Consider the following 24,734-nt stretch of genomic DNA (forward strand, 5'->3'; position numbering starts at 1 on the left):
TTGCAACGCCATGTTAGTTTTAATTAATTTGAAACACTTTGGGTGAGTTTGGGAAGATTTATGCATTTTGGGGGGTCTCTTTAACTTTGTTCAATAAATTTGGTATATATCTTCTTTGATTTAAGGGTGACTTCAGGACCAAACTTTCGGGGGCAGGCAAATTTTCTGGGGGAGGCCAGAAATGTTTGAAAATTACTTTGTGACCTTTCATTGAGGCAGTATTTTGGTGCCTTTTTTACATAGCATACCTTTGGAAGGAAGAGAAACGGAAATTGACAAAAAATCACCCACCACATTTAAAAAAATTCTCCAGGGGACGGCTGGCCCCCAATTGCCCCCCACCCATCTCTTGCTTCTTAGGGTCCTCTGAGGGCAAAAATTTTGTATCACTGGGATAGGCTCGAGTAAACCTTTTGTGTATTTGTTGTAACAAAAACACCCTCTGAGACATCATTGAGACGCCAGCAACGCATAGCCTCTACAGACCTATTTCACCCACGTGACTGGATCGCGCTAAACGTGTGGACCGCCTTGGCCACGGTGATCGCATTTATTCCTATGGCAGCTTCAACCACAAACAACCGCATGCGCGAACGCTGCATGCTTGACTAGTTTATCTTGAATAAGTAGATTACCATTACAACACTATCCACTCATTACCATCACGCGGTCTAGCAAGATTATGACATCACAGGAAAAAGGTCTACATGTACATGTATAAGTTGAACCCACAAGCATACTGCAGAGTCCGGATTAACACGTGGTGTTGTTTACAAACATGACGTTGGGGTCAAAGTTTATGACCCAGGCTGGATCGATTGATTGACCCTGGCAAGTACCGGCTCTGTTCAAATCTTACGGCTGCGGCTATAAGTGACACGAGCAACTCGAGGAGCGCTGGCGCAGCCAGTTGATTTGGACACAGTTTCATGACGTCACCAAGTAGCCGCCATTTTTAACATTTTACAGGACCGTTTCAGCCGAGAAAGATCTGAATTTAGTCGGCAAAGTCTCCGCCTCCATCAGGAAATATCACACCAACTTGAGGTTGAAATATGTTGCACGAGTTACTTCTGTCTTTGAGTGGATTCCCGGGAAGCATATTTGTTAACGGAGAAAACGGAACTATAAAGGTTATAAACTGTCAGCTTTTAAATTCGAAAGAATTGGCCAACCATTCCTCCATGGGCCAACAGTGGTACTGTCACTTGTGTACTGTCAGACCACAGACCTGGAGGAGAATGTTTTTTCTCCTCCAGGTCTATGGCGGAACGTTAAGACTCTGAGTAGGCTTCGTTGTATTCTTTGCACTCTCGGCATGCAGGCATTGCAAATATCTGAGTATGGGTGTGTTAGGCTGGCGGTGAGCATGGTCAGATGCTGAGGCCCTAGGCTATGACATGTAGGCGTGCTAGGCCTACCCCAGATCTGTCATGACTGTGGACCTCAGTCACAGTTCTTTGGAGAGCTGTAGGGTCTGATGTCCACAGTTCTGGGGGTAGGTGAGGCTCCACACATCATGCACATTGCCACATGCCAACATGCATTGACGGAATAGTGAAGTAAGAGTTCTCAAAGTCAAAGTACCAGTGATGTAAGATTCGGGCCACCTACAAAAAAATCACCAACCCGCCACATTTCATTGGCAAGTTAGCGAATGTATCCTTGCTGTTGAAGTTACCCAGGACAGCACTAATAATCCCCAGTATCTCAATGGCATGTTATTACCGTCATGGTCAGTGGCCGTACTGAATCTCCTATGACTCCATTTTACACATGTAGTACAAAGATCGATTGACAAGACATAATCTTGGCAGCCAAGAGCATGTGCTGTACGTACACATATATGTATGTACGTACATGTATGCTACGGCGTACATTGTACAAATCATTTTAGCAGAATGCACACTTTTTATGAGAGATATTTACATTTTATGCAGTGCTAAAATTACAGGCGTTTATTTTTCTTTCCAGTTGCTGAGGATTATAGCGCCAAAGATTTTTAAATATTGTACTTGTGATTCCCTTCATCGTTTTTGCTTGGCATGCTTGGAGATGCTAGTTCCACTGTCCGTGCTAAAAACGGATGAGACCTGATGCTGTCAAATTCAAGAAAAACACATTTCAAGGTCTGAAACATTTTGCAGGTATTATTCACTGAAATTGTCAAATTCCTGAGATGAAAAGTTTGCTGTCCAGCAGTTACATGTACCAAGGCTACACTATTGACAGCTTGGGACACATGTCTGAATGCATGAATAGATATCACAGTTACATGTACATGTGTATTACAGGCACTCGGGATCATATGAAATTTACATACAGGCGTTTGTTGTTGACATGTACATGTGGGCTCTGTCACTGTCTATGGAAAGTGAATTATACATGTATACCCAGACTATATGGATATATACATGTACCGGTATGTCAGGTTACATTAGGCTGTTTAAAGCCTGTGTTCAAGCTTTTTCCTTCCTCCATGGCCGTGATGACATACATGTACATAAGCTATGGCAGGATTCTTTGACGCAGGTTCTGGTACATTGTAACAGTCAGATAATAAACTCCATTTTGTCAGCCAAAGATCCCTGTTCCTTAGATAGTAGATAACAACATTCAGCCAGCCATTTGACAAGAGAAGAGTTTGTGTGAAAGAGGCGGCCAAGTAAGAGACATAATAAAAATCTAATAATGATAGTAATAAAAATATAATTACTATTTGAATCCAGCTGATCATCAAAGCTCCAGTTATAATGATGATGGTGGTGGTTGATCTAGTGTTTATTCTCTGCCCACCTTGGCCGTTGCCTGCACGATTTTCAGCAGCAAGGCGCCTGGCTTGATTGCGAGATATAAGCATGATATGCGTATACAGAATAAATATTGTCAATAGTGGAATTTTGATTGTAACAGTGCATAAATAAACTGTTCTCATTGTTTAGTTTGGAGCAGTAGACTTTTCCTGGACCAGCTTGGACAGGAAAAACAGGATCATAAAGCCCAAAGAGGAGAGTGCTCGATATGCCAATCAAAGCCCATGTTGCGGCTACCATTATTTTTTATCTGAATGGAGTCATTAATGATGGATATCTCACAGGACGGGATATAGCAATGTAACGATCTATACTCAGAAGTACTAGTGAGTAAATACTCACTGCCGTAAATATGTGTTGGAGCACACTATTTGCCACACAAAAAAAGTCGCCCATCAACCATGTCCCAGCAAACACCTCTGTTGTGTGAAAGATCCACCATACGCTGCTGCAAAGATCGGCCAGGGCGAGAGAAGCCATGAACGGTTTGGTTAAAGGCTGGATGCTGGTGGTGCGCCGTAAGGTGACAAGCATCAGGGGATTCAGGACGAAGTTTGCAGAGATGGTCAGTACCAGAAAAATTCCAGCAACAGTTTCAAATGGTGTTGATTCAGTTGCAAACTGGGCCTCTGGTGCTGTAGAATTTGAAGTGGTTTTAATTTCTGCATGTTTTGTAGTAGTTTCCATGGTTACTGGCAGACTGTAAACAAACGGTTTCGGTTTGACCTTGTTTCAGTTATGATCAAGCAGTTCCCTGTCAAGGAGTGTTTGGTTTTAAAATGTGGTTAGTTTCACTCTCAAAAGAAAGTTTAAGAAGATAAAGCCTGCATTAATGACTGCATTCAGCATCCTTTTTCAATAAAAAACTCAGAAACCATGAAAAGTTCCGGCTTATGATGACATTCAGTCTCTGGCTTGTCCAACTGCATGTAGTTTGTTACACAGGATTATTTTATTCTTTGGATCATCAGCTTCAAGTGTATCAGAGCAGAGGTTGGTGCAGTCTCCAGACCAGATACTTTGGGCTGCAGGGCTAGTCAGTGTTAGTAGACATTGTACTCGGACTGGTCTGTTGACATGGTTGAGACCTTTCATGCAACCACATTTCATTTGTATGCTGTCAAATGTGATTGGCCCTAATTGGATTGGTTTGAAGCTTGCCCAGCTCCACTGATCGCTGTCCAAGATACTGAGAGAGGCCTAGCGTGGCTTTGTGGGTTTAAATTTGTCATGAACACTTGTTGCTGCTGTACATAGGTGCCAGTTATTATTACTGAGCATTAGTACCGTACCATCAAAGGCCAAGTCTAGATTACAAGCAGTAATATATTGAGAAGCTGCAGTGAGGGGAAGAGTGGTTTAATGCAGAGTCCGTTCTTCATGTAAACTTGCGCCTATCAGTAATGTTTTAACTTTTTTTAGATGTTGACTGAGATTAATAACTCAACAAGTCGGGATGAACACATACATGTCCATGTATGTGTGGGTATGCAGCATCATTAGCATTCAACCCACCAGTCATGCCAGTTGCAAGAAAGGAATCCCATCACCCCAAAAAGTCGCCGATTAATTTTTCCACAATATCTGCCTTAAGATTAATCAACATCAACTGTTAAGAATGAAGTGCAACTTTTATGATTCAAAGTTGGGCTTTCATCAAGAATGACAGTTTTACCAGGACGTTGTCGCTGAGAGGTTCTCAGTTCTGAAATGTACCTGTACCTGAGTCCTGTCTCTGTTGGTTTCATCCACTCCCCCAAGAATGAATTGACTAGATTTACTAGTAGGCCTATACTGGATTACACTACATTTAGACATACATGTACATGTAGCTTCTTATGGCACCACCATACCATGTACATGTAATGCAAACATATTAAATATCAATGTACTTACATGTACATGTCATGTACATGTACATGTATGTAAGTTGTACCCTGTACATGTACCATGCTACAGAGTCAATTGCAGATACATGTACCTACAATGTATGATGCACTTGTAATGTACAATGTACATAACCATACATGTACATATAGTTTCCCACTTAAATTGATATTTTAACACCAATGCAGTTAAATTAACCTTGACCCCCAAAAATGTACACATACTGTACATTACGTACCCGTACGTGTAATGTATGACGTGTGTAGCCAGGTAGAGTCCACTGTAGAACCAACTACATGTATGTATTTTGTTCACACATGTAGATACTGTGCATTATATGGGGCCGATGGGTAACCCTCCCCCCACACACATGCCCAATCCCTATACACACTCTAGACTATTGTTACCAAACACATCCCCCCAGAAGTTTGTAAAGAATTCCTGAGATTCTGGTCAAACAATGACCAACACAAAGGTGGGGGGGTTCTCTCCGCCCCATATCTTGCATCATATGCACATGTACCGGTATTTCACCATTGAAATGATACTTAACATGCTTAACGTACATGTACATGTAATGGGGTCATTTTTCTGCTGGCAGGTGGTTCCAGATATACCGTTTCTTCACCGCAGCGAGGTGTCTATTCTGAACAGGTTGTGCATACTTGGAACACACTACAAACGCTTCAGAGAATTTATCAAGGAATATAGCGGCTCGCCAAGTAGCTCATTAGATCCATCCAGAGATGCTCCAAAAGGTAAAGGTACAATGTGTGGACAATGACAATATGTGTGTGACAATATAAAGAAAAAATGGGAATGCATGTATCTTAACAGCTGCTGTGCTTTGACTTTGTCATGATCATGTTTTGTTTTATGTGTACATAGATATATTTATGTGTGGGAGTGTGTGTACAGGTGCCAGCATATACCCTAGTGGTATGTAAACATGTGCGTACATAAATAGATGTCTGGCTTGTACTAGTGCTACATGTAGTTGCTATTCTTAATGCCAGTACGTTCCAAATGGCTTCGTACTCTAACTTGGAATTGCACCTTGGTGTTCTTCGAGTTTGGTTTGAAGGAATGCTGTACAATTTTTTTAGTAATGGGCAAGTTGTTATTTGACCCCTTTACCTAGAGTTTCCTGTTCATGTATGATATTGTGCTATAGGTTTGTGGGATGATACGGTCACAGCCAGTCGATATTGTGCTGCAGGTTTGTGTGATGATACGGTCACTGCCAATCGATATTGTGCTACAGGTTTGTGTGAGGATACGGTCACAGCCAAGTTTCATTTTCCTTGCTGCAGATCACCTCAAACTTAGAGACGGTCTGTACCTTCGAGCCTTCTGTGCTGGTCTGGACAAAGTGTTGGATCCGTATAGGAAAGAGTTACTTCGGCTCGAACAGGAGGTAAGAGACAATTTTGCACTGCTGTTTTTTGATTGGGTTAATATTGGGAATCAAATTAAAGAAACATGACCTGCCCGTTCAAATTCTGTGTAATAAATTTGTTTAACACTTGTATTAGTCACAAACTATGGAGGCAAACGGGGAATCAACCAAGAGGGTATTGTATGATTTTGATATTCTTTTGTGTTGTTGCATAAGATTGCAAAGAAATTGTTTTTCCGACCCCATTACACTTGTACGTATGACGTACATGTAAGCACATTTGAACAAAGACTTTGCTCTAAATACTTTTTATTAGCCTGAATTCTACAAGAACTTGAAGTGGTGATATGATGCTTTGGACTGGATGTTTTTCAGATCCTGTTAGACCCACACTTGACACCATGCCACATCCAGGAGGTGCTAGAGCCATATCAGCTGCTGTTCCCCGACCTGTGGGCAGTTATAGAGCAGATCCGGTACCAGAGGGGACATGGAGGCCACATCCTGGAGATAGTGCACCAACACTGTAATTGCGGCAAGCCAATGGTGAAAGATGCATTTCAGAAGTATGTTTCTCTAGGAAGATTGCATTTTTAAAGACTAATTGTTAATTGTCATTGTAGAAATGGCATATTTTTGATTCGGTACAAGAAAACAAGATTCAAGTCATAATGTAATCACTACATTTATGACACTACGAACTTATTTTGAAACCGCCAAGATCGTCTTAGCTCACCTCACCTCTTGCTCTGCTCTTCTCAAAGAGTTTAAAATTTCAAACCTTCATTTTTGGAATGTACTCTGCATTATTTGGCGCAGGTAGCACTTAGGAATCAGTTTCAACATTTCAAAATGATGAGAAAAATGTTGGCAGGTTGTGGAAGAAAGAATGTGAGAGTTATAGGATCCCGCTTCCTGCGCAGGATTCTGTTTGTGTGCCACTGCGTCCTGTACCGTCAAGTCACTGCCTGGCTGCTTCACGGCATGCTCCTGGACAGACACAGTGAGTTCTTCATCCATAAGTCGGCCGTTTCCAGCCTGGTTGAGAGACAGTATGACGATGATGATCTTGGTATTGGTGGGGTGACTGGAAGACAGATGAGGGAGGTCATGGTAAGATGTGCGCTTTATTCCTGCATGACTTGCATTGTAGTCTGTTTGAGCCGTCAGGTTGACGTAGAAGTTAATGTCCTTCTAGTGGGGTGCTTTGGGTACAGCAGGTCACAAGTTAAAGCTATGGTTGGAGTGAGTTGGTAGAGGCAGATCCACCGATTACAGGACTTGTTCTCTTGAAATTATTGGAATCTTCTATGTCATATGGGATCTGAATGATAATTTAAGTCTTTATTATGGCTCACCCAGCCTTCTTAGATCCTTCAAAATCCATCAGGAGTTTTTGGAGAAGGTAGATCCCAATGTTCATTGCTGTTTATGGGGCTTGATGCCCATTGAAAGGCGGACCATGAAGAATTGGCCTTGACTCCTCCCTGTACATGTACATTGGTGACATTTTGGAGGATTCAGGAAATATGAGCCAGTTCAGTGTCTCAACAAGGCAAGGGTATTTGAGAAATGGGCATGTCAATTTGAATATGTTCTGTCAGTGTGCGATGTACGTGAGGGATGTACAGCGTGCTTCATGATGGACATGTGCTGTTTAAATACACAACTTGCTCATTCCTTGTAGGAATGCCAAGAGCATTCAGATAATCAAGACTAAATAATCACTAAGAATGCCGAAAAAATGAACATTTATCCAAGGTTTCATTTTTCTGTGGCCCTGTGCGGTGCATAAGGTTTACCAATATTGATTTCACTTTGATCATTTAAGTGTTGACATCTCTGACTTTCTGGGAATTATTTTTCAGCAACTGAATGAAGACGGAAGACTTCCAGAGCGGCCAGCCCACACCCTGTACGCAATTAGGCCCGCCATGCTGCCCAGCTACATCCCAGTACGAGTGGCTGAGAAGATCCTCTTTGTCGGGGAATCGGTTCAGATGTTTGAGAATCGAAAGCAGACTGTGGCTTCTAAATACACAGGTCAGATTTTGGTTCGCTGCAATAGAGAGTACAAGCAAATAGAGTGGTTTTTGCTATAAAAGAGTAGCAATATAAGGAAGGAGCATCTGTGATTAAAACACTCTGAAACAGTGTAGGTGAAGATGATTCTTTTGTTTTGGGCATTTTAATGAACGTTGATAGGAAATAAAAGAACAGTAATTAAAAGCGACATCTATTTATTAGCCCTAACCCCCTGGCATATGATCTGGGGTACAAGACTCAACACTACAGCATACTACATAGTAATATGAGGCTGACAGAGGACCTAACCCACTGGCATATAATCTGGGGTACAAGACTCAGCACTACAACATACTACATAGTAATATGAGGCTGACAGAGGACCTAACCCACTGGCATATAATCTGGGGTACAAGACTCAGCACTACAACATACTACATAGTAATATGAGGCTGACAGAGGACCTAACCCACTGGCATATAATCTAGGGTACAAGACTCAACACTACAACATACTACATAGTAATATGAGGCTGACAGAGGACCTAACCCACTGGCATATAATCTAGGGTACAAGACTCAACACTACAGCATACTACATAGTAATATGAGGCTGATTGAGGACCTAACCCACTGGCATATATTATGGCTTCAGACACCAATAAGGTCATATACTCATACAAGCCACAGTACTGTGTAACACATTTTACTTCTAGGTACTATGTTGTAGCTGTCAGTTAGGTTAGGGTTAGAAGCAATTTGATTTTATTGACAAGTTTGTATTTCGACCCACACTCATAACTTGAAGCTGTGATTTGTTGCATTCTTCAATGATTCATTTTATGACACAAAATAACTTTCTGCTAGACTCGGTGTTGGGAGACAAGGAGGACGTATTTGCGAGCAGATTCCACCAGCTGAGGCAAGAACCACTCTTCTCCATCAAGAACTTCGAAGATGCCATCGATGGAATCCGATCCTGTGTGGCCGAGGTACACCAGCATTTGCACATGTATTTCTTGTACATATAATTGTCTGACATAGTCTCTCATTTCTTGATCTGGTGACTTGTAGTGGACAGTTTCTGTTAATCCTTGCTTTCTCGATGTTATTTTGGGCCAGTCGTGGGATATGTTTAATACCCCCCCACATCAGAGGGCTTTGAAATGGATTGCATTGGAAGGTGCAAGTTTAATATCAGTAGATAAGCGTGGTTTTCCTTGGAGTGTGTTGCTGATACATGCTACTATAGTATTGTTCCTTACAAAAAGCATGGGGAAATCAGTGGCTTAAAGTGATTTGAGGATGTAAAAGAGCACGACGTGGACATCATGAGCGTCACTTTGAAGCAATGTTTTGGCCGAATTCATTTCAAGTACCATACTTACTGTTAAATATTGAAGTGAAAGTGTCAATAGACCTGGTAAATGGAATTTCAGGCTGTTCATGGTGGAAGACAGCAATAAGTGGAAAGGTTTGCGCTAGCACCATGCAAAGGAATATATCTCTTAGGAGTATGGGGTGATTCTGAAAAGAACCCGGGAGTATACTCAACGTCTCAGACTGCGTGCTCAGTCCGTCGTCAGGAGACACTGGAGAGCTGATAAACATGGACCAATGAGTGATTTCTCATTGCAGCACCTGTGGAGGTTAGTCGTTGAAGAATCAGATCTTGTTGGCCAGCTGCACACACTCAAGGACTTCTTCCTCCTGGGAAGAGGAGAGCTGTTCTTAGCCTTCATCGACCATGCCCAAAACTTGCTGAAAACTCCGCCCACCTCCACGACCGAGCATGGTAAGTGTAGAACAGATTGGCAAGGAGGAAATTTTCAATTGGATACTTAGACATTAACATGGTCTAAAGTTCTATTTTTAAATAGGCTAAACAATTTCTCTTTGGATGTAGCAAGCTAAGGTTGAGTGGGAGGCTGCAACATTTCCTCTAATCTTCGTGCACCCCATTCAATATTCAAATACATGTACATGTTCACTGTTTTATATGGTGTATGGAATTTCTTCCTTTCCGACTTCGAGCTGTATGACTGTACTAGGTAAAAGAAAAGGGACTTGTCAGAATTACCTGCTTAAAATGCGAACGAAAATGAACACCTACTGAATTCCAATGTGTCTTTTTTTTTGTCTAACATGTTTGGTTTTCATTTTGCCACCAGTACTTTTGTACTTACCAGGACAGTGGGACAGTGTAGTTCTGAAGAATCCAAAGTGTCACAAAATGATTGTGTTTTTTCTCATATGTGACCCACTCTGCAAAAAAGGCCCTTAAGTCATGCTATGCCTCTGTATGTAACAGACCATTCCGTACACCTGCCAGAGATCAATTCTAAATTGTACTGTATCTCAGCAATAGAATATGCGACAGCGGTCAAAAATATACAAATTTAATCCTTAACCTTCCTTTGGTTTTACAGCACAAATGCCCACAGTCACTGGTGAGCATGTATTTTCTATATGGAACTCAAACATGCACAGGTTCAGTGTGTACACAGTAGATTGCCAGCACAAAATGACCCAGGGTCTTTTGTGCAGTCCTCTTCACTGCATTTGGTTTACTGCACAATTATGCACATGAAACAGTGAAGCACAGTTGTTGGGCAGCACAAAAGTGCAATCTGATATTTCTGTGAGGGACAGTTGGTGCAGTGCACAACACAACACAGCTGTGCTTCTTTGAGGTGTTCACCAAATGACCCAAAGAGTGACTTCAGCATCGGAGGGTTTTAATAAAGTGCCTCTCTATGTGTAGACATCACTTAAAATCAATGTGTCACACATAAGCCCAAGGGCCATTTTGGCAGAGCCAGTCACACATGTAATAATTCACTCTTGCCCCTTTCTTCCATCATCAGATGTCAACTTGGCCTTTCGTCAAGCTGCTCACAAAGTTCTCCTTGAAGACGACACATCCCTGGGCCAAGTGCGACTGACCGCAACTTCTAAGACTCCGATAAAGGGTGCCAGCAAAAGTAAGATCCCGCGTAGACTAAGTATCATCCCTTGTTTGGTTATGACGAGCAGTATGCTGGTCACGGTTGCATTTTTCCATTGTGTACATATTAGGCTCTTTTTATTGATCTAAGTTACAATTTCCCAGGCTGACAGACGAAACTAACAGTACTCTGATAAGATAATACAAAGTGGCCTCCACATAGAGATGCACCACCTTGATGGGACTCAAAGTGATGGGTTTCCAGTCTTAACATGGAATAATGAAATTCAATTCTTGTTTTTGCTCTTTGTACATATTTAATCATGCATAGATTTGTAGTTTTATCAAATCCAATGATATCTGATCTCACTGTATGTCCTTCATTTTTATCATGTTTTCATTTATTGTCACTGCACAGAGTCGGAGGCCGCCCCTCAGTCTAAGAGCAGTGGAGACATTGGTTGGAACTGCTTGGGCATGACGTACAATGTACAATGGCCACTACACACACTCTTCAATGCTGCGGCTTTGGAGAAGTGAGTGTTCAACCCCCCCCAAAAAAAAATTTTTTACAGGGCTGAGATATGTCGAGATTTTTCCTGATCTCAGGATTTTTCATCAGGATTTTCCTGACTTTGGCATTAATCTGAGTTTACCATTCCATTTGTTCCATAATCTACAACAGTTGATACAGAACACAAGACAGGGTATTTTAAAGGGTGCCTATAGGCAAAAACAAAGGTACATGTATACCGTAGACTTCAGCCTGTCTCAGGAGCCCTCAAAACGCCTGGAGCCAAGTTCATAGTGCTGCTTAAGCGAAACATTTGTTTAAGCATGAAAAAACTTTGCTTGACAAATCAGGTTACCAGCCAAACGTTCTTGTGGTGTTGTTTTGGAATGGTATTTACCTGTTTTTTTGGTTAGCATGACAATCACATGGAGTTTGAGCTGGTAACCTTTGCTTAGTAAGCAAGGTTTTATGTGCTTAAGCATATTCTGTGTTTAAGCAGCTCTATGAAATTGGCCCCAGCTGGTGATTATTTCATGGATTTTTCAATTTCCTCCGATTCCACCCCTGACAAAAGCGACTTGTTCACCTGTTCACAACTTAGCCCGTTTGATAATACTGCATTACTTGTATTCAGTGACCATCAGTAGCTCCTCACTATGAAAGACCTGCCTCTTGCACTGTCAAATCTTCAGCTTTTGCTCTGGACCTTCAGATATAACACCCTGTTCCGTTTCCTGTTGAGCATCAAGCGCGTCCAGCTGGAACTGCAGCAGTGCTGGGCTCTCCAGATGCAGCGGAAGCATGCCCCCGCAGAGCAGTCGGATGCCAGCAAGTGGCGGCTGCGATCGCACATGGCCTTCCTGGTGGATAATCTACAGTACTACTTGCAGGTGGGTTAATGCAAAGCCGCAGTCCAATTAGTTTGCAGGTATTGATTTCAAAGAGTTTTATTAGCTTATGGGAAAAGATGGTGTCTTGGGCTTGTGGCTTCAGCACAGTGGGTGGCCATTTGAAACTTTTTGCTGGTTTTGTCGAGTTCACACAGAATCATGCAATCTTGATCTTTGTTTGAATATCTTGCTTCAAAGTGTCCCGTTGGGTGCTCTTTTATTCCGTCCTTCGTACACATTCTTTTCTGTCGTCATTTTTCTTTTGCCACATGTGCTGTAATTGTACAAAGGATGATATTCATGCTGACTTCAACAATTCTCACCATGCCTTTGAGTGTATGTATGCTCGAGCCTTGTCTTGTTAAGCACTTGGTTATTACAACTTTCTTCACCCTTTGTTGAATTCATCACAAGTCCAGTCATAAGACCAGTCAGGATGAACAATGGCAAAGAATTACTTTTATCACAGTTGATTTGAGTAGTTTCTGACTTGGCTTGAGGCTGGATGATTTTTGATGGACTTGTGATGGACTTAGAGAGACTCTTGATAAGCTCAACTACAGCTCTGGCTTGCCTGTCCACTGATTTCAGGTGGACGTTCTGGAGACTCAGTTCACCCAACTGATTGACAAGATTAGCAGCACCAGGGACTTTGAGGCAGTACGGCTGGCCCACGACCAGTTCTTAACCTCTCTCCTGGGCCAGTGTTTTCTGCTCATGAAACCAGTGAGTCTCTGTGGTTGGTGAGAAATAAGCCCTGCTTTCCAGGCATTTGGCACAAAACACAGTCAAGGGGACCAGCAAGTTACTGTCGTGTTGGAAATGTTTCCCCAATGATTTTGCATTTTTGTCAGATCTTGAGCACTCCTTAACCCGTTCTTCATTTGTGTCTCAGTGTGGAGGCTAAAACTGAATTGAGGCCAGAGAGTGAATTCTGTTTTGAAATTTCATTCATTTATTTTATCTGTTCATCCAACAGCGCATTTAGCCCCAATTACAGGATGATAAATGAGTGAAGAAGACCATGAAGAAATGTTCAGTTTTAGAGGTTGAAGGAAAACCCTGAAAAATTATTTGAGGAAAACCCACAGACTCAAGTAGGGACTGAAAACCCAATCCACATGTAGACCTAGCCAGATTTGAACCCAGGCCACCAGAGGTGGACGGCGCTAGGAAAGAACCACTACGCCAACCTGACTCCCCTGTTTCTCTTTTGAAATAAAAATCTGTGTTGACTTAAAATGTCAAACTTGACAGGTAAATGTTGTTCCGTCCCTCTTCGACTGCAAAAAGGGCATCACAAAGTGTTTTACTGTTTCATTCAGACTTAAGCCTGCATGACTAAATTCACAAATATAAAATGCTTTTGGGTGTTGAAACCCTTCCAGAAATTTATAATTGCAGGGTAAAACACTGCTAACCTGACTTGCGCCCTCTACTGTGCTTTGTGTCATTTGCCTATGAATGTGAGGTGCTGTGGGAATTTTTCTCCAACACAGGCTGTTGGGAAAGTTGGGAAATCAGGCCTAGTGATGCTGTTATAAGAACAAGAACTGTTTAATGGTATAGAGAGTATTAATGTGTAGTTATCTGCTCGGAGTGGAGGCGCACCCTCATTGGCAAAAATGAGACGGGCTGGTGCCAAGGTTTCAGCCTGGCTTGTGCACATTGCATACACGAAGACTGTATATTCAATTTAATGCAAATGGTTCAACTGTGCTCAATGCGTCCCCCACCGAACACGCATGAATGGAAGTGTGCGCACACAGCGAGTTCCCTCCACAGGACTGGCGCTGCTATGTAAAAACGTGCCTTTTGGTTTCCGCTCGGAGCGGATTGTGGGACTTGCTGAGCTCTGTGAGAAAAATGGAAACCATGATTTTTGTTGGCGCAGAGACTTTATGCTGTATCTCTTCCTGGTTCCTCCCTTGCATTAGGTGAGCCACTGTCTGAATGAAATCATGGAGCTGTGTCACTCATTCGCTGTCTTACTGATTACACACGCAGCCAGCATGACGGACAGAGAAGTGACCCACATGGACAAACTATCACAGGTATGTACCATGACATCAGAATCTCTTGCCTAGAGCCGGGTTTTGGTCTCTGGACATGGAGATTTTGCATGGTAGCCATCTTGCAGGGCAGTTTGTTTGTTCTACCAGGAAACCTCACTCTGTCCTGTAAGATGGCCGACACGCAAAGCATATATTGGTAATTTGCCTGGAATATGATCTTGACATAAATAAATTGTCTTTCTGTTTTGGGACCTGTTGGTTTTCATTTATTTGACCAGAATTGAACACAGGAAGAAATGTCAGTGCTGTAGAGGTGTGAACTCTTTTTTTTTGTTGGCTGAGCTGAAACTTCAAAAGTGTTTTAACCGTTGATGCTGTTTATTAATTACATGAACAAAGATATCAACTGGAGTGGGATTTGATCCCGTGACCTCCAGCACATACTGTAGTACCAGCCCTTTACCAAGAACATGGCGCGCTGTTGTTGACTGAATTCGAAAAGAAAAAGAACATGGGGAAATGCTCCTGGCAATGACGGTATCTCATTTCTTCGACAGGGCTTTAGCCGGCAGTCCTCGCTCCTGTTCAAAATCCTGTCCAGTGTGCGCAGCCACCATCAGGCAAGCCCCCACCTCAGCCAGCTGTTACTCAGACTGGACTTCAACAAGTACTACAGCCAGGCAGAGGGAGCTCTGGCACCTTGACGGACCCACACTAGGCCAACTGCGGCAGAGACCAGAGGAGGTTTGTATATAATGCACAGTGAAGTGGTGATGTATCCCAGGGTATGACCAGTGTGAGATGAGGGGATGAAGAGAATTCTACGCAACGTCCAGTGGAGGCGAAGCAGTGACCAAACTGCTGGGACTTATTGTTCGTAGCTCACAAGGCAGGAGTTTCTTCCGCAGTGGCTTTATGTTAGCCCCAGGTTGGGTGTTAGTACAGTAGGCAAAAGACTTTAGAAAAAAAAATTGTGGTCAAAACCCTGAAATCTGGTTAAATCCTGAGGAATCACATCCCATGGATACTTACCCCTTGGGCTGGATACTACAAGTCCTTGAAGTGACTTAATTAAAAGTACGCCGTTAGATTTAAGATACCTTCTCACATACAGTGCACTCAATAGTGTCTGCATGCGTAAGCTTGCAATTTGCAAACATCCACCGTGACTGTCCAAGTGGATCAGGATTCACATCAGACCTTAAGATGAGAATGGAAAGGCCAGTTTTAAAGTGCTGGGGAGTTGCAACACTGTGCATGCATACCTGGCTGTTGTGCATCGACTCACCCAACAGGAAGAAAATGAGCAGAAATTTACATCCAAAGGAATGGCTGGAATACAGGAAGAGATGGAATGCATTAACAGTTCAAGGATTTGGGGCTTTTCAAGCAGTTTTATTACCATTAAAATAAGCTTTGATTTCCAATCTATCTAAAGCATCTTTCACACAACAGTCATTTAGACAGCTCCCATTTTTGAAGAATGCACTGAACCAGACATTTTAAAAATGCCGCCTTCGATTCCTACTGCAAGATAACTAGTGTGGTTAGGGTTCATTCATCACCTAAGGAAAGCATCTACATGTACTTGCTTGCACGCTAATGTTCATCAGTTCCCACGTGCAGTGGTTCAGTATTCCATGCTAAAAAAAATTAGGAGTTGAAGAAGGCAGATCTTGGAACTGCATAAATTGATGCTTCTGGTTGCTTCAGTGCACCTGCCTCTAACCTTGTTGCTCGTGTACACATCAGTAGTGTAAATGCCACTTTGTGTGAAGTTTGCCGTTTTTTATGCGCCACAATATCTCTGAAAAAATATCCAAATGCCATTTTGTGCGCCCAGACACTACCAACACAATTAAGCCTAATTCAGCACTTCAGTTTATAATGTGATACTTTTACTTAGCTGAGTTTTACATGTATTCCCAAGCTTATAATGGGTACAGAAAGTTCCAAATCCTGAATATATTAAGGGAAAGAGTAACCTCTTTGAATGCCCAGAGTGTTATTGAGATTTTGGAATGCCTGTACAGTGTACATCCCCAAAGTATAACATGATCTACTTGGAAGACCATTTTCAGATCAGACACAAGTGCATGTAAAATGGCACGAAGTATAATGTGTAAAGTGGATGGGGAGAAATTCATGCAAAACCAAATCACTTGCACACTATACATTACCTATGCAACTTACCTATGCAAAAGAATCACTTGTGGTCAAACTGTGTTTTTGAGTTCACAGATGTACCTATGAATGGTGAATGTTTTCTTGGTAGAACAAAGGACCTTATTTATACTTTTGCAAAGCTTGTTCAATCTTGTTAATTACAACTACTAATTACAACTACTTACGGCTAATTTGAATTAATATGGGATAATGAAAATTTCATTTTCATTGTAGTCAACTAGACTAAAGACAGTGAAACAACAACCTCAAATGAAAAATGTCTAAAATTCTATCATTTCAATAACTACTGTTTGAGTTTCAAATAGTTGATAGACTGTGTCTGTTGGATATCCATTTGAGTTTTCAGTTTTTGGCCTTGAGGCACTGCTGTGACAGTGAGTACATACATGTACAAGCAATTATTATAAATGACTTGACCCCACGATCACCAACTTCAATCCATAGTGAATATGGCCGTTTGTTTCTTGTGTGTTATCTTTACTCCAAACGAAAAATCTACATATCTCTTGGTGTAAATGCATTTGCACCGTCACCGAGAAGACTCTTGGAAATGTACAAACGATATACAACACAAACAATGCAGTTGCAATGGGTTTTGGTTTCCTGAAATAAAAGATGCCTAAAAATTAGCATTATCTAAGGTCAGGCGTTGAAAAACCAATGCTAACTGCTTTCATATTCAGTACAGTAACTTTCTGTACTGAGCATTTCCCCAACGAAAAACTGACGGAAGATTTAAGTTTTGTTACTGCATATTTTAAAGTAGCAGTCAAAACATTTAATGGTAATACCTCACACACACAAGGTTAATCTTAAATCAGTGTTAATAAGCATAACTAAAGTAGAGCCTGCTTACATACTGGGTAAAGCTGCTGAAGTAACACGCATTAAAAACATTATAGCTAAATAGATCTTCACAAAGGCAGCATGTAATTAGGTTCTGGCTTACAAAGTGGTAGCAAGTATAAGATCTCTATCACAGGACGCCATCCCCGTAGGAAACTTACAACTGTGTTTACAGTACCAACAGGTGCGTCTGCGCTGTGCAAAATGGTCTATACACGCATGCGTGTTGGTCCAAGTATCTCTGAAATAGAGCGTAGTCTGAAATGCCAACACACATCTGTAGGAAGTGACGTCATTTGTGAGAGACCTGTAGTGTGAGTTTGGTTGGATGCTCATAAATCGGTTGTCAATCTATCTCCCCTTTGAAAACCAAGGAACCATCATCAAGTTCTATTTGAACAACATGTGCAAGTGTTAAAGGCTGGATCAAACTTTATGTCCGTGTGAATACAGAGCTGATAGGTCTCTCTCAAATGTTGTCAATTCCTACAGATTGCCTCATGTATCGGCATTTTTTACTTCAATTTTCATGAGCTGCACCTTATTTCGAAAGTCTTTGGAACAGCATGAGCACAAGTTTAGAACATTTTGCACACCGCGCATACACACCCATACCTGTTTTACATACAAAGTGTGGACATTCCTTTGTTCTCCTGTGATTAAGGAAACTTGAGGAAAATGTTCCTTTTTCTCCAACTAGGATAACACCTTTAAGCTGGATTTTTGATGATTTTCTGGACTGTTCCTCTTCATTTTGCCACAGATCATAATCTTGACCCCCAAAAGGCCTCTGAAACTGTTCTTCAGAGAGGGGAAAACATTGTGCGGATGTGTGCGAGTCCACACAACGCCATCATACCCTACATTATGTGGACTTCAAATTTGTTCAGAGGTCCACACTACATGTATGTATGCCACACCTGCACACACCTGTTGGCGTTGTACACAGTTGCAATATTCCCACAAAGATGCCTTCCAGTGTTAAGAGAGATCCACTTAACACTGCAGAACATTTGCAGTGAAATCTGCAAGAGGGCAATATTTGTTCCAAGTTTTACGAACCGGCAGTGTGGCTGAGAAATCAGCAGTGTGCAGCGTCGCTGATCACAAACCCACCCCTTCTGATACATACTGTCACATTCTCTTGACCTATCTTATTACATCAATCTTGCAAAGCCACGATGTGGAATGATACTGTTGAATAGAGGATGAAGCTGAACAAGAGTATCAGACTTGTTTGTTGCATGCAACTACACCTGTTGTATCTTGTCGTGACTGGTCACTGTTCTCACCCACGTGAGCCTATGGCTTCGCTGTAATTACATGTAAATTACAGGTTTGGACCCAGCTGTGTACATGTACAAGGATAATGCTAAAACCCTCTAGGCACACTTTAGGCACATGGAATGATTCAGTCAACAACTAGACATAGGAGCACACAATACAGGGCCGTAAGTGGTAGACAAGTACATGTACATAGCCAGTGTTGTGGTCAAGTCCATCACAGGACCAGTCACAAGTAACTGGGTGGACAATGAGAAAGGAATGCTTAAGACTGGATGACTTGTGGTAGACATGCCAGAATGTTAATTCATATAACAGGGTTTGCCCTTACCCAACATATATACATGTATTGATAAACACTGTATGCTCAGTGCTTGTCCCAGAGCTTGCGAAAAAATTCCCACCCGAGTAAGCATGTGAATTTTTTCGCAAGCTCTCAGACAAGCACTGAGCGTACAGTGTTTATCAATATATACATTGGGTAGGGCAAAACCCGTTGTATAAATTAACATCCCCCCAACATAAAAATACATCTTGAAAATGCCAAAATGTGTGATGGGACTTGACTACAACACTGTGCAAAGCTTGCTATGGCTAGGCAGTGGGCTACCTGGTCGTGGAGTGACAGCAACTAAACCAGTCAGAGAGATAGAGGAGCTGTGGCTGATGCAGCAAACAAGTTGCCAGCCCTGACCAATGGTCAAAGCTCCGGCCGCTCACGCAAGAAAAAATACTACAGAGGAAAATGGCAACTGAAATATTACAAGGTACGAAATGGGACAGAGGGGTACCCCCCAAAGAAGTCCAATCCCTATACACACTCCAGCTTATTGTTACTTAATACCCCCCCCCCAGATATCTAAAAAGAATTCTTGAGATACCAGTATAACAATGACCAACACAAAGGCAGAGGGGGGGTTCTCTCTGTCCCATAGTTTGCATCAAATGAACTGATAAGAGCAATTACTGCAACTGCTCCACACCTAGCAATAGGTGTTGTTACTTGACAAACATTTACAGTTTAAGAACAGGTGTGAGTTACGCATGACTGCAGACCCTCAAGAGCAGATCCAGAACCTGAAGGGGGGGCCAAATGGGCCCACAATTGCCCTTCTCTAATTATTACAACAACACTGCCCTTTGGATGGGGTAAGGCCCCCTGACCGTATCTGACCTTGACTCTATTCGGACTTGGCTATTCAGGTCTTGTACATCTGACGAGACAAAATCGAGAGCAAAAGTTATTACATGCACCTTTTGGTAATCCTACATGCAGGCTATCACTGCATGCATGCCTCAGACTGAGTAAACCATTAATTTCTCATCTTTAAAATTAAAATGCAAAGATATGTACTGAGTATAAATTGGTTTTGCACACACAGGTAAACACATGTACCATGTGAACGGGGACTACACATGCGCTGAAAGATAGACGTTGTGGCGGCCAAAAACATTACGGCTAAAAATTCCCCATAACCATGATAACTCACTCTCAACTTTCCTAACAAAAGAAATTGCCCCTTCACACCAGGAGTGCCTACCAGTGCACTGTATGAGTATGTACAAAGGTGGGTGCTTGTACATGGAATAAAAATCTCACTTTTTGCCAAGAATTCAACACCGTAACCCTACACAATTGTTTCTGTAGCTACATGTATATATGTATATTAAAAATACCACAATATTGATATGATTAAATTGTTATTAAAGGCACACTGTGGTTTCCATCTTATTTACAAATACTGATATAGTACACATACATATATACCAGGAATAATTCCATGCTGTGTGTCACTTTAGAACAGAGAAGCAAATATTTCAATGTCCAGCTACACTGGTCAAATTGTGTTTTTGAACTGTGTGCTTTGGAGGTACCAGTGACATGATTAACAGTGTTTTTATAATGGATTTTGATGATACATGAACTACAGTTGCTGATTGGCTGCTGTTTCCAATCAATCATAAATTTTATTCCTAGACATGTGCATGTGTACATGTAGACATTGACTCGATACTGTATTTTGAAAACTAGAGCCAAACAACTTAAGCAGCATTTTTATTCTTGGTTACCCAGAATTAGTCAGGTTTGACTTCATTTGTTTAGGAAGCATTCTTGCTGTTGGCCAGTATAGTAGAATTCCATCTGCAGTGAGAGCACTGCAGATGACCGAAGGACAATGTCACACAGTTGCAAAGCTCCAGACCTTGCTCAGCAAAGAAAATATTTGCTAAGCAAAAATGTATTACCGGCCGAAAAGTCAGGCATGTACATGTAGGTACCTTCATACTGCCTGTGACTGGTGCTCTGCTCATGTTTGCTTAGCGCATAAATTTACTCGGCAAGATTTCCTGCTAAGCAGCTGCATATCATTTGGTCCCTGAGAAGCGTGATGTCATATCTTGGATCTCTAAAGTTCTAGAAATGTGTGTACAGTACACCTTAATTGAAAGTTAACACTGAATTGAAATGGGAAAACTTTCCTTTCACTTTCCAACTTGTGCAAAAAGCTGTGAGAATGTTTTCCAACTTCCCTAGGAAGAGAAAAAAAGGGGGAAAGAATTTGCCATCCCCAGATTAACTTTCAATTCCAAAGTACTGTAAATCACACACTGTCATTTCTACACTACTCAGATGGAGGTCAGAGTGCCATTTGTCTTTTCACGTACAGGTGTAATTGGTAAAAACTTAATCCAACAGCAAAAATAAAAAAAAGTATGCATCTTTCGAAATCGCTGAAAAATACACGGCCTTACATACATGTACAAACTAAGTAATGGACAAGCAGTTTGATAACCTGAGCAGTGGTGACTGAGAATGGGTAGAAGGGTACCAGCATAAGATGAGGTGACCAGGCTACCACAAAGTCATTAGGTATCTACCCTGCTAGTGAAGACTCAACACGTTACTCCCCAACAACCTACACATTTTTATCAAAACCATCTATATTATAGTTTTTGCACCATTTCTCTCAATACATACTTGCACAAGAACTTTCAGACTGGACTATCCCCAACAAAAAAGGCCCCCCCAAAAAAGAAAAACACGCCTGATAACACGCTGAGGATAACATCTTTTACAAGCAATGCTGCACAAACAAGGTCACATTTTTGCTGTTGTTGGTGTACGTTGGTTTCCCCTACGAACCTTCAGGCTCCAAGAGGGAAAGCTGCTGTGCAAGTGTGAGCAAGTTATGTCCAACATGGGCTTCCAGAGCATAGCTACATGTACCGGTGTATCTATTGTCACCAAGTGCAGAGACACATTTGCAATGTACGAAAGACCTTGCCTTAGGCACACGATTCGGATGGCCACTTGGTTATGAAACCATCTGGTTCAGCTTGTACATAAAATGAATGTATGTGTTCGGTGCTACCTTACCTGTACATTTCTCCACCTACACATCGGTAAAAACCTCTGAAACCTTTGGCATTTGCAGCAGGATTGCATGCACTGCCTGTGAAGGGAGTAACTACAAGTTTACCAGCCTTTTTAGGAAGACGTGAAAAATGGCTACCATTGACCAAAATAATCTGCACGACTTTCAGTTTAACCATTCAATAAAGAATGGTTAATTCCATTTATACTTTCATCAACTCACGAAAACAGTTAATGAAAACATTAATGCAGGAAAGAATTTTTACAGCACAGCAGTGGATGGATTTTTGTGTACCGCATCTCCACAGTGCAGAGTTCTCTGGGTTTCTCTTTCCTGACGGACTGTGGCTAACTAATCTTTGTGAGCAAAATATGAATCCATTCTGTACAACCGGAGCTGTACAATTCCAACAAATTAAACCAATAAATATGACGATTCCTATAACTTCTATTGCAAATTTTTTTCTGCAATGACACCTTTCTTTAAGTACATGTACATGTATGGCCGCATCTGAATTATATAGTATTTGGCTACAACTGGCAAAAACACACGAGCCGTCCGTAGGCTTTGGATTAATGGCTACAACCGTTTCTCATCTATGCATGCATTAATGTCAGTCGTAGTCTCGTTATTCAGATGCGGCCGTGGTATAGTTACACTTCAAATATGGGAGACTGTGGATATAGGTTTCTCAGTGTACAAAACGGAGTCCTCATTCTCAGGATCAGAGTCAAAATCCTTGGTCAGTTCCTGGTATTCATAATCGCATCCTTTCTGTTTGGACATGCCACTGTAGTTCCAGGAGCAAAATCCCTGGCTGTAAGCCTGCAAGGCCAGAAAGAAAAGCAGGAATATTCCCAAGAGGACCACGCACATGAGCAGCATGCTCAGGAAAATCTTCTGGTCGTACGGCCGCACGGTTATACAGTACACGTCCCGCTTGATGTAGCTGTAGGGGCAGGTCAGGCACTGGGCCTCACTGGGCCCAAAGCATGTCTCGCAAGTGGAGTGGCACGGCTGGCAGGTGTGAACAATACTGGTGTTGTCAACCAGTCCGTCAGAGTGAGTGCGGACATCCGTGGACAAGAACTCCCCCTTGGGGCAGTTGTTGGGGCCGATGTGGTCCTCCAGCGGGTGCACCTCCGTGCCATACATCACCAATGTCCAGTGCTTGAGCGTACCTAGGCGCAAAGGAGAGCGGTGGTAAGCAACAGGCCGGCAGTGTGGAATAGTAGAGTCCAGAGTACAGGGGCTCCGGGGCCGCACTGGCCTGGGCACGCACCGGACTTTGCCTCAGGGCACGTCCAGCACGTGCTGGGCACGCAGTCCGCGCGCACACAGGTACCATACAGCCCCAGGCCCGGAGTGCCATGCACAGACAGACGGTAGGCAGAGGAGCAGTTAGAGGGACCATGGCGGGGGGCCAGTGGATCATGAGCAGTGCCGTATAGGACAAGCGAGCAGTTTACAACAGAACCTAGGCAAGAAGGAAATTATACAAATGTCCGAACCAGGCAAGCATGCAATCATCGTATTGCTCCCAGTGCATCAATGTCCAATCTTCTCTTTTTTTGTGTATAAATTTGAATGATTCTGCCAAAACTGTCAAAAGGAATTTATGCAGAAAGATTTGACATTGATGCACTTTTTGATTACTTTTGAGAAGCAAACAAAAACCTTTCAAATGCAGTATTCAGCACTTGACATTGGGGTTGACACCACAAAATCTTGTACTATATAATAAACATGTAAAGAAATGATAACACAAAGGAAATAAAACTAACTTTAGGAACTGAAAGACAAACTCTATTTCAAAGCCTCCAATATGTGAGCAAATTCCACAATGTATTCAAAGTTTGCAGAAGATGCATGGTAAGGAGTAACAAATAAATGTGGAAATTAAGAAAAAATATGAAAAAAAAATAAAACTAAGAATGAGACAATATTGGGAAAGACGTTTAGCAGGCAGTCCTAAAACATTTTTTTTTTACTTAAGCAATTACCAGAAACCAAAAAATCAAGGCTGCAGCCACCTGCTACTGGATGCAATAAAAGGATGCATTATCGTATGACTTTTAAGGGTAAACTGATGTTTCAATCCTAGCAGAAGAAAACTTCTGGGATCCAACCATCCAGCATTCTAACTGTTGAGCCTAACTTATAAGATCAGAGCTGTACTGACACAGCAGGGGCCAACTCTTGCCAGGCCTGTACGGTATCTGCTCAGTAAAATCTGGTTACCAGCCTAAATATCTTTTGATTCTTCTTTGAGACTGGTTTCCCTTCTGATCAAATTGCTCAATGACACTCTCTGCTTATCAGCTCCAGTAAAAGTCACATCCAACATGCTCACCCATGAACTCCCCCGCTTGCTCAAATTGAGTAAGCCACAGGAATACTGCACTCACCACAGCATCCTAGCATTTTATACTCAAGTATTTTGGGGGTATTCATGCTCATGAAAACCTACCCATGCTCGTATACGAAGAGCAAAATTTCCATGTACTTGTACTCATGCAGTACTCATACTCCCTTACTTGCTCAAACTCAG

General features: G+C 42.0%; 2 protein-coding genes and 1 pseudogene across 4 annotated transcripts in view; 1 reads left to right on the top strand and 2 right to left on the bottom strand.

Moving 5' to 3' along the window:
• The first annotated feature begins 903 nt into the window (after positions 1-903).
• tubgcp4 (tubulin gamma complex associated protein 4) lies at positions 904-17,113 on the top strand. The gene is made up of 14 exons (XM_022250946.2): positions 904-1,133; positions 5,302-5,458; positions 6,014-6,117; positions 6,475-6,665; positions 7,023-7,212; positions 7,968-8,142; positions 8,991-9,115; positions 9,762-9,918; positions 10,991-11,107; positions 11,489-11,606; positions 12,297-12,474; positions 13,066-13,200; positions 14,412-14,528; positions 15,047-17,113. The coding sequence occupies exons 1-14, from the start codon at positions 1,056-1,058 to the stop codon at positions 15,191-15,193; spliced, it is 1,989 nt and encodes a 662-aa protein (XP_022106638.2). The 5' UTR covers positions 904-1,055; the 3' UTR covers positions 15,194-17,113.
• LOC147799052 (histamine H2 receptor-like) lies at positions 2,028-3,500 on the bottom strand (annotated as a pseudogene).
• The window catches only part of LOC110987280 (furin-like), a 44,927-nt gene continuing 36,056 nt past the window's right edge, over positions 15,864-24,734 (bottom strand). For all 3 annotated transcript variants that reach the window (XM_022249882.2, XM_022249873.2, XM_087137282.1), the window contains exon 14: positions 15,864-23,364. In XM_022249882.2, coding sequence (XP_022105574.1) covers positions 22,844-23,364 — 521 coding nt within the window. In that variant the 3' untranslated portion in view covers positions 15,864-22,843. The remainder of the gene's footprint in view (positions 23,365-24,734) is intronic.

This window comes from Acanthaster planci, linkage group LG05, assembly GCF_054643075.1.
Source record: "Acanthaster planci isolate LZ-2023a linkage group LG05, COTS_SCS, whole genome shotgun sequence".
Classification (NCBI taxonomy): Eukaryota; Metazoa; Echinodermata; class Asteroidea; order Valvatida; family Acanthasteridae; genus Acanthaster; species Acanthaster planci.

Bases quoted from the DNA above. Each gene is read 5' to 3' on its own strand.
- tubgcp4 (XM_022250946.2), top strand. From the start codon at position 1,056: ATGTTGCACGAGTTACTTCTGTCTTTGAGTGGATTCCCGGGAAGCATA. The intron at 5,459-6,013 runs GTAAAGGTACAA...TCCTTGCTGCAG, and splicing joins ATCCAGAGATGCTCCAAAAG to ATCACCTCAAACTTAGAGAC. The intron at 6,666-7,022 runs GTATGTTTCTCT...CTTCCTGCGCAG, and splicing joins GTGAAAGATGCATTTCAGAA to GATTCTGTTTGTGTGCCACT.